Consider the following 16,892-nt stretch of genomic DNA (forward strand, 5'->3'; position numbering starts at 1 on the left):
TAGGGTCGTAAAGTGTTGTGCAAACTTTTTTTGCCATTTCTTGGACTTCCCTAAATTTGCAGAGGAGCTTTCAGGGAAAGGATAGAGATGTCAGCCAGGGAGAGGGGGGTGGGAGGCAGGGGGTATAAAAAGCAAAAGGCAAGCGAGGAAAGTTTTTCTGTGACCAGGTTTTCAGGAGGAGCAAGCTGAAGAGGACAGATCGAACCATGCTGAGGTTAGTGGTGCTGACCTGTGTGCTGTGCATGGGAGGACACGCTGCTGCTGGACAGAGAGGTGAGAGCGAGGATTTGTTATTTTAAGTCATCATTTTCTGGGTTTGCATACTGGGTAGAGTAAGATAAATCTTGATTCATCTACATTGGAGGATTTTTTGTTTCACAGAGGAGTTTGAATGTTATAGCAGGTATTACCTTTAATTTAGGTTTGAGTTTATGGAAGTCTGAAAACAGTACACGTGCATTTTCCTGCTTATTCAGTCCAGAGAGGTCTGACAGTGAAGGAATGGTGAAAATTTTAAAATCAAAGGAGTTCAGTGATGAAGTCCATGTTAAAAAGCTTTGAGTGTCCTTGAATCTGCGTTGATATTTGCTTGTTTTAACGTTCATCTGCGCTCAACTGCTGTCTCTCAGAATCTGGAAAATCCATCAGTGTGTGGCCTCAGTTGTTATATGATGTCACAATCTATTAGCAGCACGAGTGATTTATCTCAGGTATCTTTTCTCTGTGCTGTTGAATCCATTCAGTAAACAGATTTGCTGCTAATGGGAAGAGCACATTTCCTGCGCCTCATACGCAGGAGATTTCTGCCCTCTTAGGGCTCCCTGGGGGAGAGGGATGGTGATGGTGTTGTGGTCAAAGTGGTTGAGGGGTGCTTGGGTCAGTTGGTGAAAAACACCTGGATCCTGTTGGGAAATTAACTTCTTTACTCTAGGAAATCCATGATTTTTCCAAACACGAGGCCTTGCTCATTACTGAATATAAACTAATGTCTTTAACTGCTCTTGTTGCTGTGTTTTGGCCACAACAGGCTGCTACTGTAAACAAAAACTTTTAATAACCCTTAAAAACCCTGTAATTACCTTCACAGGTTGTAAGTAGACCGACACACACTTGATAAGAAGTTGATAGTTAAGCTAAAGATTTTCCTCAGTTGGTGGAGCTGACGCGTTGTACTTAATTTGAGCCTCTGAGTGGCTGATGAAAACAACAATAAAAGAATAAACTCACTCAATGCCTCAGTTTGAATTCTCCTCACGCTGTATCCCGGTAAATATCACTAAATAACATTGTTTTTCTTTCACTAACAAACTTCTCTTTTTCTTAAAAATGAGGATTTGTTCAACTAACTTGGTCTTTAAAAAGTTATATAGTTTGTTTCAGAGATAATCTTACTGGGTATGTTTTAACAAAGCAAATCACTCAAGTAAATCCAGCCTTACTGTAAGAAAACACCAAAGAAAGTAACCCTCAAGCTTTGAAATGTATCCCTCAGAAAATCTTGTGTCATTCCATATCTGGAAAATCAGTTTTTCTTGTGCAATGAAAACATATCTGACTCCAGCGAATGCGTGGGCAGTGGATACAAATGAGAGCTGCGGTGGCTGAGGAGCGTCAGGTATTTGATGAGCGATGGATCATGTTGTAGTGTGTTTAAATCTCTGAATATACTCCCAAGTGGAGCGACTGGTCCCAGACATTCAGGCAAGAGGAAAACAGATGAGGTGCAAAGACGTGTCGTCTGATTTACTGCCAAAAAAACGCAGCTGTGGGTTTAATTTCTGATGTCTCACTTTCTGTATATTCTACGGCAGAAGAGTCCAAATACTAAACAAGAATACCCCAAAATACATGAAAACGCAGAACTAAAACCTTGTGATGAGCGTACATGTTGTGTTTGTGTAAACTACACAACCAATGGCTGTATTATCTACTGTGATTTGATTATTTTCAGATGGAGAAATTATCAGTCAGATTAAAATGACAAACCTGGCGCTGGCTGAGATAAAGGAGCTTCTGAAACAACAGGTAAAAGCATCCTGCAAAAAAGATGTATGTACGTTTTCAGGATCAACATACTTTTTTTGACTTCTTTACATCTAAAAGACACATTGAATATCAAAAAACTTGAAACAGCTGTTTTTCCCTCACAAGTCTGTATTTTAGGTGACTATTACCATAGACATTTCTTTGATGTTTTGTTGTGTTTTCCAGATTAAAGAGATAGTGTTCCTGAAGAACACAGTGATGGAGTGTGAAGCCTGTGGTGAGTTCACAAGCCAAACATCAAACCTCATGAATCTCAATATTGCATATTGCTCATATTATTTTGCAAAAGTAGAACTCAAAGATTGTGATATGAAAGAATCTGCCAGGATACAAAAGCAAACAGTCTCTATATCATAACATTAATAGAGTTATGGAATTACCAATAGATCAAAAAATGTTGCTTCTAACATTTCCTGTACTCTCTAATTCAGTAGCTTTATAAAATATTTTTTGTATAAAGGCAAAAACTGGTAGTGAGGCACCTTAGGCAGAAGATCTTGAGAGAAAAAACTGGGAGCTTTCCTTTAAAAACTGGTCGTTGTGGGGCCAAACTGTACCCTCTGTCAGTAAATGATTTTGTTTTTACAGATTATAAGAGTCTGCTAAACTCATTGATGTGGATTTTATATTTCTAAGGCCAAAAATAAGAACACAGGAGTGAATTTAAAAGGTACTCCCAAGTGGTGTGCGGGAGGAATTTCATGTCTCATTTACCATCAGAGCAGATGAGGCAGCTGGTCAATGCTCCTGCTGCTTTGAGGCTCTTTGGGCTTAATCTATAAATCTGTTCAGCTTCAAATTCACATGAGAGCTGGCAGAAACATTTTCCTACAGTTTTAGGCAGCTATTTGTGTGGAGTAAAAATGTGGGCTGGAGAGCAGTGTCCGAAAATCTGAAACAGTCTAAAATTTTAAGCAGAGTAAAACTTGAATAATTGGGGTAAAGCTGAGTTGCCCCATCTCGCCCCAAGTTGGATTTGAGCGCAGATTTCCTCAATACCAGGCATCCCCAAAAGCTCTTTTATTTGCTGGAAAAGAGCATGTTTGATTTTTTTTTTCATTAGGGATGGGAGGAACGCAGCCTCGTCCTTCCTGCATTCCCAACCCCTGCCACCCTGGGGTGAAGTGCATGGAGACACCTCAGGGTATAAAGTGTGGACCCTGTCCTGACGGCATGGAGGGGAACGGCACACACTGCACTGATGTGGATGAGGTACAGATATGATCAGCGCATGTCTGTAGGTTAAACAAAAGAAAGAAATCAAATCACAATACTTCAGAAGTGAAGGTCACTGTCTCTGTGTTTGTGTTTCTTTTAAGTGCACTGTAATGCCGTGTCACATGGGCGTGCGCTGCATTAACACCTCCCCTGGTTTCCGCTGTGGTGCCTGTCCTCCTGGATACACTGGCCCCCAGGTTCAAGGTGTTGGCCTCGCCTACGCCAAGGCCAACAAACAGGTCTGGGTCAAACACACACAAACACACACAATACACCTGGGGTGGCCAACCAGTCAGAGACCAAGAGCCACAGAAATTACCGTGGTACAACAAAGAGCCACATCACACACGTAGTTTTACAAATGCACTTCCTGTCACACATAAACCAAATGACATAAAATGAAAATCAATACATTTCCAATTTTCAAAGCGAGATTTACTGTGTTTGTAGGTGTGTTTAAATTCGTACTTGAAGCCGTGTCTAAGACAGATTTCTGTTTTTACTGTCATTCTATCTATCTATCTATCTATCTATCTATCTATCTATCTATCTATCTATCTATCTATCTATCTATCTATCTATCTATCTATGGGCACATAAGTGAGAGGAGAACATAAAGAGAAGAGAAACTGAAACTTAAGTATCAGTCTCATTACCTAAGTACTGATCAATACAGATCCCAACGTTGGCATCAACATATCAATATATAAGATTGATCAGCACACCACTACTCATAACAATATACATATAAATATTTTTTTATGAATGGATCAAAGAGCCACACGCTGAAAGGCAAAGAGCCACATGCAGCTCTCGAGCCACAGGTTGGCCACCCCTGCAATAGACAATCTAAAAGACTAATTCAACTGTAGATATATTTTTATGGCCAAATATTCTCAACTCAAAGAAATATACAAAAAAAAAACATTTCTTTTTAGAGATGGTTGTTTTTTAATGACAAATTGGGGTAGGGAACGTTCCCTCATCTGCAGCTTCACATGTTGACTTCCTCTCATGACTGCCTCCTTTCTACATTCATCAGCAGCACCTCCTCATTCGCTCGGTACACACAGTTTGTCAAACAGAGAGCTCTGCTCTGAATCAGGAACACTTAAGGTCTGAGTACAGGACTGTTTTTGTCATGAAAAGTCCCGAGGGAAAAAACCAAAAAGGTGGAGGACCCAAATGCAGATGGAAAAAAGAAACTTTATTTTAACTGAACTCAAAAACTTAAACCAAACATGAAACTCCAACAAAAGAAACAAAAAACCAAAAACACTAAGGAACTCACAAAAAGCACTGGAGACACTGGAGACACAGGAGGCACGATGACACGGCGACAGGAACAACAAACAAGGACAGCATACAATGAACCCACCCGAAACCTACTGAACACAGAGACTATATAGACAGGGAGTGATTGGCACAGGTGGGAAACAAGACACAGGTGAAACACATGAGGAGCAATCAACAAGGAGGGAAACACTAGGAGAACCAAACCAAACACAGGGAAACTCAAGACAGCTACTAAATACATAAAAGACCCCAAAACACTAGAAATGATCACAAGAAGACAAACGCATGACAAGAAGCAAATCAAAACCACAAGAAGCACAAACTAAAGACGAGACACAGACATTCCACAAGACAAACACAGGTGACACAGAACCAGAACAGAATACAATGAAACACAAGGGCAAAAACACAAGAAAACTCAGAAACACAGAAACCAAAAACCCAAACCATGACAGTACCCCCCCTCAAAGGACAGATACCAGATGTCCCAAAAAGAAAAAACAAAAATCTCAGAAGGCCCAACTCGGGTGGGTGGAGGGGGCAAGGCCGGAGGGACACAGTACTCAAAAAGTCAGGGAGGCCGGCCAGGTAGTGAGCCGCACAAAAGGCAAAGTTCAAAAGGCCGGCCAGGTGCCGAGCCACGCACAGGAAAATGTTCAGGACGCCGGCCAGGTGGCCAGCCACACGAGGGAGAATGTTCAGGAGGCGGGCCACACGAGGGAGAATGTTCAGGGGGCCGGCCAGGTGGCGGGCCATACGCAGGAGACTGTTCAGGGGGCCGGCCAGGTGGCAGGCCACACGAAGGGGACTGTTCAGGGGGCCGGCCAGGTGGCAGGCCACACAAAGGAGACTGTTCGGGGGGCCGGCCAGCTGGCCAGCGACGAAAAGCAACAGGAGAAGGTGTCGGCCTGGGGGCAGCCGAGCGGGGCACAGGTGTCCGCCTAGGGACGGCCGAGCCGGTCTCTGGTGTCGGCCTGGGGACTGCCGAGCAGGGCACTGGTGTCGGCCTGGGAGCCGAGCGGGGCAGTGGTGTCGGCCTGGGATCCGAGCGAGGCACTGGTGTCGGCCTGGGAGCCGAGCGAGGCACTGGTGTCGGCCTGGGAGCCGAGCGAGGCACTGGTGTCGGCCTGGGAGCCGAGCGAGGCACTGGTGTCGGCCTGGGAGCCGAGCGAGGCACTGGTGTCGGCCTGGGAGCCGAGCGAGGCACTGGTGTCGGCCTGGGAGCCGAGCGAGGCACTGGTGTCGGCCTGGGAGCCGAGCGAGGCACTGGTGTCGGCCTGGGAGCCGAGCGAGGCACTGGTGTCGGCCTGGGAGCCGAGCAGGGCACTGGTGTCGGCCTGGGGACGGCCGAGCGAGGCACTGGTGTCGGCCTGGGAGCCGAGCGGGGCGCAGGTGTCGGCCTGGGGACGGCCGAGCGAGGCGCAGGTGTCGGCCTGGGGACGGCCGAGCGAGGCGCAGGTGTCGGCCTGGGGACGGCCGAGCGAGGCGCAGGTGTCGGCCTGGGGACGGCCGAGCGAGGCGCAGGTGTCGGCCTGGGGACGGCCGAGCGAGGCGCAGGTGTCGGCCTGGGGACGGCCGAGCGAGGCGCAGGTGTCGGCCTGGGGACGGCCGAGCGAGGCGCAGGTGTCGGCCTGGGGACGGCCGAGCGAGGCGCAGGTGTCGGCCTGGGGACGGCCGAGCGAGGCGCAGGTGTCGGCCTGGGGACGGCCGAGCGAGGCACGGGTGTCGGCCTGGGGACGGCCGAGCGAGGCACGGGTGTCGGCCTGGGGACGGCCGAGCGAGGCACAGGTGTCGGCCTGGGGATGGCCGAGCGGGGAGAAGGAGTTGGCCTGGGGACGGCCAAGAGAGGAGCAGGAGTCGGCCTTGGGACGGCCGGGCGAGTCACTGGGGACGGCCATTGAACAGAGAGAGTCACTGGGGACGGCCTGAGAGCCGAGAGAGCCACCAGGGTCTTGCCCTCCGAGCCAGGAAGGGTGCTTGGCAGGACCTCCGAGCGAGGACTGGTGCTTGGCAGGACCTCCGAGCGAGGACTAGTGCTTAGCAGGACCTCCGAGCGAGGACTAGTGCTCGGCAGGACCCCCGGGCGAGGACTGGTGCTCGGCAGGACCTCCGGGCAAGGACTGGTGCTCGGCAGGACCTCCGGGCGAGGACTGGTGCTCGGCAGGACCTCCGGGCGAGGACTGGTGCTCGGCAGGACCTCCGGGCGAGGAACGGTGCTAGGCAGGACCTCCGGGCGAGGAACGGTGCTCGGCAGGACCTCCGGGCGAGGACTGGTGCTCGGCAGGACCTCCGGGCGAGGACTGGTGCTCGGCAGGACCTCCGGGCGAGGATTGGTGCTCGGCAGGACGCCCGGGCGGTGAAGGGTGCTCGGCAGGACCTCCGGGCGAGGACTGGTGCTCGGCAGGACCTCCGGGCGGGGAACGGTGCTCGGCAGGACCTCTGGGCGAGGACTGGTGCTCGGCAGGACCTCCGGGCGAGGAACGATGCTCGGCAGGACCCCCGGGCGAGGAACGATGCTCGGCAGGACCTCCGGGCGAGGAACGATGCTCGGCAGGACCTCCGGGCGAGGAACGATGCTCGGCAGGACCCCCGGGCGAGGAACGATGCTCGGCAGGACCTCCGGGCGAGGAACGATGCTCGGCAGGACCCCCGGGCGAGGAACAGTGCTCGGCAGGACCTCCGGGCGAAGAACGATGCTCGGCAGGACCTCCGGGCGAGGAACGATGCTCGGCAGGACCCCCGGGCGAGGAACAGTGCTCGGCAGGACCTCCGGGCGAGGAACAGTGCTCGGCAGGACCCCCGGGCGAGGAACAGTGCTCGGCAGGACCCCCGGGCGAGGAGCAGGGCTGGGTAGGACCCCAGAACGAAAAGCTGTGCTCTGCAGGTCCACAGGAGCAGGGAGTGGGTGGTGCCCTGCTGGTTGCGGGGTAGGATTGGCAGTCCTGACTGGCTGTGGGGGACCACCACGCCTCTTATGGCGGCCTCCCCGGGTGCCAGGAAAAATGGCCAGTCTGGTTCCCCTCCAGGGAGACTGACTCTGGCCCTCCTTAATCCATTCAGGACCGCGAAAAAAAGATTGAAAATAAGAAATTCTAGAACAAAAGTCCATAGAAAGTAAAAAATCTGCTGGGTCCTCTTTTGGTGGGTTCATTCTGTCATGAAAAGTCCCGAGGGAAAAAACCAAAAAGGTGGAGGACCCAAATGCAGATGGAAAAAAGAAACTTTATTTTAACTGAACTCAAAAACTTAAACCAAACATGAAACTCCAACAAAAGAAACAAAAAACCAAAAACACTAAGGAACTCACAAAAAGCACTGGAGACACTGGAGACACAGGAGGCACGATGACACGGCGACAGGAACAACAAACAAGGACAGCATACAATGAACCCACCCGAAACCTACTGAACACAGAGACTATATAGACAGGGAGTGATTGGCACAGGTGGGAAACAAGACACAGGTGAAACACATGAGGAGCAATCAACAAGGAGGGAAACACTAGGAGAACCAAACCAAACACAGGGAAACTCAAGACAGCTACTAAATACATAAAAGACCCCAAAACACTAGAAATGATCACAAGAAGACAAACGCATGACAAGAAGCAAATCAAAACCACAAGAAGCACAAACTAAAGACGAGACACAGACATTCCACAAGACAAACACAGGTGACACAGAACCAGAACAGAATACAATGAAACACAAGGGCAAAAACACAAGAAAACTCAGAAACACAGAAACCAAAAACCCAAACCATGACAGTTTTCTCTCTATTGCATTACATTCTTTCCTCCCTGCTCTTGGTGGGGTCATAAAGCAGATTTATTGATTGTTCCATCTTTGTTTGTCCCATCAAGGTGTGCAAAGATATCAATGAGTGTGAAGGCCCGAATAATGGAGGCTGTGTGGCTAACTCTGTCTGTATGAACACCCCTGTGAGTATAAACAACAGCACTATGCTTTGATTTTGTCTCCATCTCATTTGTTAATGTTTTCAGTCTTTAGTTGCATATTGTGTATTCACTGCAGTAACATTAAGGATAGTACATACCTGTGCAGGAACATAGACAAATGCTTCCTGACATGGTTTATGATTGGTCTGTGCCCTCTGTTTGTCATCAGGGCTCATACAGGTGTGGTCCCTGTAACAAGGGCTATGTTGGGGATCAGCGGCGTGGGTGTAAACCCGAGAGAGCATGTGGGAACGGACAACCCAACCCCTGCCACGCCAGTGCTGAGTGCATCGTCCATCGAGAGGGTAAAATTGAGTGTCAGGTGAGGAAACTAAACTTGGTTGACCCTGTAGGGGTAGGTGTGTGGGTGTGTGTATGTGTGTGTGCTGGGGTGGGGGTCTGGGCAAAGTGGAAATAAGTGGGGGCTGCTTTTAAACATTTACATTTGAAAAGTGTACTATAAATAAAGTTTGATTTGGTTTGATACGTCAAAAAACAAATGTCTGTTACATAAATTTTAAATTTGTCAGTGTTGTGGATAGGAGGTTATCCATTTGTTGACGGACAAATGCTAATGGGCCCATGTAAAAGCCAAAACACGTGCTAACGTGCCCTCTTGGGTGGAAAAAACACTGCTCCCTTGTCTGGCTAAAACAGTGTTTCTCAATTCCGGTCCTGGGGCCCCCCTGCCCTGCATATTTTAGATGTTACCTGAATCCAGCACACCTGATTCAAATGATCAGCTCGTCATCAAGCTCTGCTCGAGCCTGATAACGAGCCATTCATTTGAGTCAGGTGTGCTGGAGTAGGGTAACATCTAAAATATGCAGGGCAGGGGGGCCCCAGGACCGGAATTGAGAAACACTGGCCTAAAACATGATTAAGTCTTGGGAGTGCTCTGAGAAACATGTAAAACTTAGTGCCCCCTTCAGTGGCGTGCTGTATGTGCCTTGTTTTCTATTTGCACCTGCCCCTAAAAAAGCCTGCGCATGCCATTGCTTTCTGTTGTTTGTCATGTCACAAAAGATACCAATGGAAAAAAAACGTGAACGTGTGGTCTGTACAAACAACAGCACACAATAGTGTTATAAAAGGCCAAACTCATAAATCTTAATCTGTACCAGAATTCTGAATTCAGAGATCTGTAACAATAATAGTGTGAGTAAAATAAAACATGGTTTATAAAAAAAACTATTGTTTTCCCAGTGTGGAGTTGGATGGGCTGGAAATGGCTACCTGTGTGGGTCTGACATTGACATCGATGGCGTCCCTGATGAAAAGCTGGACTGTCCAGAGAGGACCTGCAACAAGGTGAGCAGTTTTGTTAAAGGTCCCATATTATGCTCCTTTTCTGCAGTTTAATATGGATCATTGATGTCTTCATTAAATGGTAGTAACATGTTTTGGTCCAAAAAGCCAATAAAGCAAGCACAGCAGCATTGTTTCCAGGCTCTCATAGCCCCTCTGTTCAGAACGGTCTGATTTAGTGGGCGTGGTCTTCATATGTAAATGAGCCACTGCTGATACCGCCCCGCTCCTCCATGTCACTGAGAGCGGCGCCACGAGCTCCGAGTGCACAATGTTTAGAAAACAGTGAAGCTTGTTTACCGTAACATTACAGGCTAAAACAACTGGCTAACCGCAGCTAAAGTTAGCATCCTGAAGCTAACACAGAGACAGGGGGGACACTGAGGAAAAGCTCTTACATCTGCTCCACAGCACACAGCATTTAAAATACTCACATTTCCAGGGTCCGAGGTTTGTTGGCGGATGGTTGGTAATGCGCCTGGATTCAGGACCAGTCTATTTACTGTCCAAAGTTGGAGAAGCGGTCTACAGTGAAGTGACTAGCACACACATGCACAGTTTTACTGAGTGTAGCTGGCACATTTCCTTGATAAATGAACTCTAGCCACTTAGTCTTGTCTTCTTCGGAGATGGGAAACTTGTGCAAGGAACTATGTGGCTGTTTACAGCCAAAAACAGCAGCACTTCCCTCCCCGCAGCTGGAGAGATTTCTCTCCAGCTGCGGGGAGGGGAGTGGGCGGGGAGGGGGTTCGGGGGTATTTGCTCCGGTGGATCAATCAGGTCACTTGCTCCTGATTGGACAAAAAAGGGAATTACTGACGTCAGCAAACCCCAAAAATTCCAAACAGCTTTTTTTAGGTCAGGATTTTACATTCACAAGCACTACTAAGTACAGGATTTGTCATTAAAAATCACATTTTGTGGGCTGGGAGAAAAGCCAAAGACCTACAAATTTCACTAAAAGACTTAATAAAGTGATTTTTGCATAATGTGGGACCTTTAAGCTTTCCAACGACGCTGTAGGTTATAGTTTCTTCCCTCTTTTAAAGTGTTGTATACTCCATTTCAGGATAACTGTCTCACTGTGCCAAACTCCGGTCAAGAAGATGCCGATGGCGATGGAATCGGAGACGCCTGTGATGAGGATGCAGATGGGGACGGGATCCTCAACACACAGGTTTATGCATACAACACGAATAGGAAAGATTAAAATCTGTGGCAGCTTCAGCTTTTCTGGAGGCAGTTGTACTTGAAGAGACTAAGACAGCATCTTTACAGGATAACTGTGTGTTGGTGCCAAACGTGGACCAAAGGAACATTGATGAAGATGACTTTGGTGATGCCTGTGACAACTGCCGTGCTGTCAAAAACAATGACCAGAAAGACACAGATGTGGACAAATTTGGAGACGAATGCGATGAGGACATTGATGGGGATGGTAAATATTTTTAATAATGTCTTTATTAAACATGGCATTAAGGATTGGGTCAGCCTGTTTTGGTCAGCGGTGACATTCAAGGTATTAAACATTGGGGCCTGCCATCTTGGATGCTTGTAAAGGAAGTAACTAAAATCTACTTCAATGCTCCTCAGACAAAAACAAACATGGTATCTAAAGACAGAGTGTGATCCTTCCTGATCGGCAGATTTGGGGCTTACTGGTCACTTTGAAAGTATATTTTGGTTGGGCATCCTGAGAAATGTTGTTTAAAGACAATGCAAGGTGAATGCCGCTTGAACAAAAAAAAAAACACTTTGATCTCAGGTATCCTTAACCACATGGATAACTGCAAAAGGGTTCCCAATGCTGACCAGATTGATCGCGATGGAGACAAAGTGGGCGATGCCTGTGACAGCTGTCCTTATGTTCCCAACCCTGAACAGGTCACAAAAATGCATGTTCCTCAGAAATTTTGCACCATTTCCAAGACAAATAGACTTTCCAACCCTATAAGAAATTATTGCCAAGAAGCATCGTTACTGGCTAAACACTGAGAGAAACAACTTCAATATCACAAAGAAAGTTGTGAAAACTGGATCCACTTTGCAGTGTTAGTCATCATCCAGACTTCATATTTAAAGTTGTAATCAATCTTTCCCAGACTGACATGGACAATGACTTGATTGGGGATCCCTGTGACACCAACAAGGACAGGTGAGTTGAAACCTCAGTGGTCTCATCACGTGTCATATTTTAAAAGTGACTGAAAAAGTCTCCCTCGTCTAGTGATGGAGACGGCCACCAGGACTCTCGAGACAACTGCCCAGCAGTCATCAACAGCTCCCAGCTCGACACGGACAAAGACGGGAAGGGGGATGAGTGTGATGATGACGATGATGACGATGGCATCCCTGACCTACTGCCACCTGGACCTGACAACTGTCGTCTGATCCCCAACCCTCTTCAGGAGGACTCTGATGGTGGGTCCTCTTTTAGATTTATTTCTCACATCAAGTGAAAGAAAACAAAGAAAACACCTGATTCTGTTTCTCTTCAGGTGACGGTGTGGGTGACATATGTGAGAAGGATTTCGACAACGACACCATCGTTGACACCATTGATGTTTGTCCCGAGAATGCTGAGGTCACCCTCACTGACTTCAGGGAGTACCAGACCGTTGTTTTAGATCCTGAAGGAGACGCACAGATCGATCCCAACTGGGTGGTGCTGAACCAGGTAAAGTGAGGCTCCTGGGGCGCTGTTGTGCAGGGACTATGGTCCTCATTGCGCTGGTTGGTGGATCAAATATTTGCTGGTCCCTTTAACACTGAAGATTTCTCAGTCCCTCTTCTTTCTTGTTGCAGGGAAGAGAGATTGTCCAGACCATGAACAGTGATCCCGGCCTTGCTGTTGGTGAGATCATGATGAATGTGACTTTATAACCATGTCAATAAGGTCAAATGATAGTAGACACTTACATGATGAGGACAATTGTAAACCCTTCCTGATCTCTCCTTTCAGATATGATTCTTAGAGTATTACCTTTTAAACATGGAGAATGTGGGAAAAAAAAGATGGCGCTGTGTGTCACCCACAGGTTACACTGCTTTCAGTGGAGTGGATTTTGAAGGGACGTTTCATGTTAACACGGTAACAGACGACGACTACGCAGGATTTATCTTTGGGTACCAGGACAGCTCCAGTTTCTACGTGGTGATGTGGAAGCAGGTTGAGCAGATCTACTGGCAGGCAAACCCATTCAGAGCCGTGGCAGAACCAGGCATACAACTCAAGGTAGTTTGACTCAGTTTGACTCATTTAACCATAAACATGATGACACTCAATTCTTCTTGTGCTAAGCCAAAATGAAAAGACAAATATTGAAGAGTGGACATGATATGCTTTGTGATTTACTGCCATCAAAGGTGAGTCCAGGGAATCAGACGTCTTGTCATTTGTGTTTTTAAAAGGCCGTCAAGTCCAACACTGGTCCAGGTGAAAACCTAAGGAATGCTCTCTGGCACACTGGGGATACAAGTGACCAGGTTAAACTCCTTTGGAAGGACTCGCGCAATGTTGGCTGGAAGGACAAGACTTCTTACCGCTGGTTCCTCCAACACCGCCCTGCTGACGGCTACATCAGGTACCAACCCATTTAAGTGCCACTCTTATTTGCTGGAAGATATCGTTTTAAGAAAGATACACTGATGCATATGTTATCAATGATACTCTGAGAACTGATGTCTCTGCTGTTGTGTGTTTTTGTCACCAGAGTTCGTTTCTATGAGGGTCCTCAGATGGTAGCAGACACAGGCGTCATTATCGACGCCACAATGAGAGGAGGTCGCCTTGGAGTCTTCTGCTTCTCCCAGGAGAACATCATCTGGGCCAACCTTCGTTACCGCTGCAATGGTGGCATAAGTTTTTCATTATTTGTCTACTTTAATTCTATTTACATAATAGGCAATAAAGTTGGATTGGAAGATTTTTGGACATTTGAAAAATAGAATAACGTTAATGGCACATCTGTTGTGTCTATGCAATTTTTCTAAAAATAAAAAAAGTCTTATTAATATTAATGTTGATTATTAATTGTCATGTGAATGTCCCATGCTAAATATATATTCTTGTGACTCAAACTGTAAACTAAAAATTGATTATGCTGTTTCTTTCTTTCTTTCTTTCTTTCTTTCTTTCTTTCTTTCTTTCTTTCTTTCTTTTTTTTTCTTCAGACACAATTCCTGAGGACTTTGACACCTACAGAACTCAGCAGGTCCAACTGGTTTTCTGATAAGGAAAAAACACTCAGGGGGGTTCTGGGAAGGCTTTCCGACGCACAACTGGGATCAGACGGAGAACTAGTCAATCAACTGTGTCTGAAATAATAACAGATTGACCATGCCAAGAATAACAGACACAAGAGTGAACTTCAAGATGGTGAATGACAATAATAATAAAAATAATATTACTTAAATTCTTTACATCTTTTAGTTGTTGACTGAAATGTTTGCCAGCAATGATTTGTCCACTGTAAAGGTACATTAGAGCATTTTTTAAATAATTTTTAGAGTACAATTATTCAAAAGATGTAACTGTCACTAATTAATAAATATACATTTTGGTAAACATTGTGTGCTTTATCTTGTTTCTTCAATCAAAAATATTCTAAACTTAGAGAGGGAGTATTGATGCTTTTCACCAGGCACATAAAGTAAAAATGCTGATGATGACGAGACTTACTGAAATGATGAGGTCATCACAAAATGATCTCTTAACTAGTTCACAACATGTTGCAGGGGTGGGCCTCAAACACAAAGGCTGAAATAAGGGTTTTCAAAAACACCAATATTAAAGGTAACAGGTTGACTCAAAATGCTACTTCTTAGCTTCCCAATCGGGTCAAGCTGGACCAGATTGATTTATGGGACATCTAGGTTTCTATGACAACACCATGCCGGCTGAAGAAGTTTGGTAGTGAGAAGAGAGATCTGTGTTTTTCTGTGTTGACAACGATTTCTGTGATTGATTTTGTAGTGAGGGTGGACACTGGAGTCTAACTGTCGGACAGAAAAAGGAGAGAAGAGCAGAAGAAAGTTAAATGGGAGAGTGATACAGCCTGAGCAAAAGGCTAAAAGGACTAAAGCGTGATAATGTCCATTCCAACTCACATGCAGCAGTTATTCTGCTGTGGTCTATCCAAACTCAAGAGTCTATCAATAAAATAAAGAGTGAGGTTACGTTAGCTCTGCTTGGTAGATTAGCACTGGTAGGACATTACCAGGATTTACTAACGTTACACATTACGGTGGTGGACATATTTTAGACTTAGAGCACCGGGCTGCCAGCAGCGCTAAATATAGACAGCTACTAAACTACATATAAATTGACAGTGTTTACGTGTTGTCATGTTAGCCTACAGATACGTCAGAGCACTGGGCACTGCATATCACCGGCTACTACAACTTTTGCATGATGTCATGTTTTAATCCCTAGCACTACGTAACTGTACTGATAAATACCTTACCTCAAGTTGTATCCAGTAAAAAGTTGTCTTGAACAAATACAAAATTGTTTCCATCCGATCTCTGTTTAATTCCAAAACAAACACACACCTCACCAAAAGAAATTTATGACAGTGTTCGTAAGACTCCGGGCCAGAAGGTGGCGAGGCAGTCCAGTTAAGACAGATCCTCCTCATTGCATCTTTGACAAAAAATAAATTAATAAAAAAAACCCCACAATACCCATTCTTTAAGGCTCTCAACTACATTGAGGTTTCAAATCTGAGGAGTATTATCTTTAGTGCTCAGAAGCAGAAATTACAGAAATGACTTTTTGAACTTGTCTACTGCCACTAAATAAAAACGTGTTTATGGTCATTCAACAGCTACACTGCAAAACCAAACACTTGATATCAAGTATCAGACGTGACCTCTTTCAAACTCAACAGCTTTTAGTGGAAATCAACATCCTGAAACATTTCACAAGCATGCACATATCCAAAATAATCTTTTAAATTTTGCATTTGGAAATACAGATTACAAAATATAAACAATAGCAAAGACAAAATACAACAGGATCCAAACACCATGCATGTTCACAGCAACAAGCTGCAGTGTTGAAAAATGACATCGGACAGTTGTTTTTTTTTAAGTCATCATATTCTGCAAATCAAGACTATGTGCAGAGAAAAATCTGTCTTCCACATTCAATTTAATCAACAATTTTCTTTCATCTTATAAACAAATGGTCACATAAGGAGAATCACATGGCAACAAATAAATAGCTACAGATCTTTTACTACGACTTACAGGACAACAGTGATATAATGCTATTCTCATTATAAGCTTTAGTGGAACTGAAAACTGTTTTTCCAGAGAGAGCAGAAGAGCCATTCAGAAAACCTCGTGTTATTAAAGGGAGATTTTATACGGACTTAAAACACTCTGGGACCAAGCAGTAAAGACAGGCAGCAACTCTTCCCATTCATCCTGAGAGTGAGGATAAACCCTTCAAATACAGAACTCCTGCTGGAGCTGCACTCATCTGCTTGTTCAGTTTGAGACAACATCTAGCTTCACTGCAAACAGGGCTCTGCTGACCAGCGATGCACATCAGTGGTGTCTCAGACTGAAGCAAGCCAGCAGGTCAAGGAAAAAAAAGGAAAAAAAACAAAACAGTTTACAAGATGTAGAAAATACACTTTGAGGTGATTTAATTGACGTAGCACTTTGCAAAATTAACTTCTAGCTTTCAATATTTAGATTAAAATGTTTGCTTTCTCTCTTTTTAGAGAATTCTTAAAGAAAAATGCAAATGAATGCTTCACATGTGAGAAATACTGGTTTAACTCATAACTTTAAACTCATAACTTGGAGTACAGGTTCAAGGGAGCAGGTTAGAAACAACTTTATGAATATCAAGTTTCTGACTTGGACTTTAAACCTGAATCTCAGGATTGGATAGATTAGATTTTTTACAAGTTTGTTTAGTTTATGATGTCAGAATTATGGGTCTTAGATCTGTCTGAAACATAATTTTGACGATATCCTCACACAAAGGCACAAGACAGCTTTTAGTTTTAACTTTGAGTTTTCCATAACCTTTGTGCTAATAAATCTTTCG

General features: G+C 45.5%; 1 protein-coding gene across 1 annotated transcript; it reads left to right on the plus strand.

Annotated features, from left to right (window-relative positions):
* Window positions 1–206: 206 nt before the first annotated feature.
* On the plus strand, window positions 207–14,199 carry comp (cartilage oligomeric matrix protein). The gene is made up of 19 exons (XM_074669182.1): window positions 207–273; window positions 1,952–2,025; window positions 2,212–2,263; window positions 3,110–3,258; window positions 3,366–3,503; window positions 8,423–8,500; window positions 8,688–8,840; window positions 9,725–9,829; window positions 10,896–11,003; window positions 11,105–11,264; window positions 11,592–11,710; window positions 11,929–11,981; window positions 12,054–12,247; window positions 12,325–12,503; window positions 12,632–12,680; window positions 12,865–13,061; window positions 13,238–13,410; window positions 13,540–13,679; window positions 14,000–14,199. Exons 1-19 carry the CDS (start codon window positions 207–209, stop codon window positions 14,056–14,058), a joined length of 2,247 nt encoding a protein of 748 aa, XP_074525283.1. The 3' UTR covers window positions 14,059–14,199.
* The last annotated feature ends 2,693 nt before the right edge of the window (window positions 14,200–16,892 follow it).

This window comes from Halichoeres trimaculatus, unplaced genomic scaffold (genome assembly GCF_033239565.1).
Source record: "Halichoeres trimaculatus isolate MK-OKI-2021-1 unplaced genomic scaffold, fHalTri1.1 fHalTri1_scaffold_4, whole genome shotgun sequence".
Taxonomy (NCBI): Eukaryota; Metazoa; Chordata; class Actinopteri; order Labriformes; family Labridae; genus Halichoeres; species Halichoeres trimaculatus.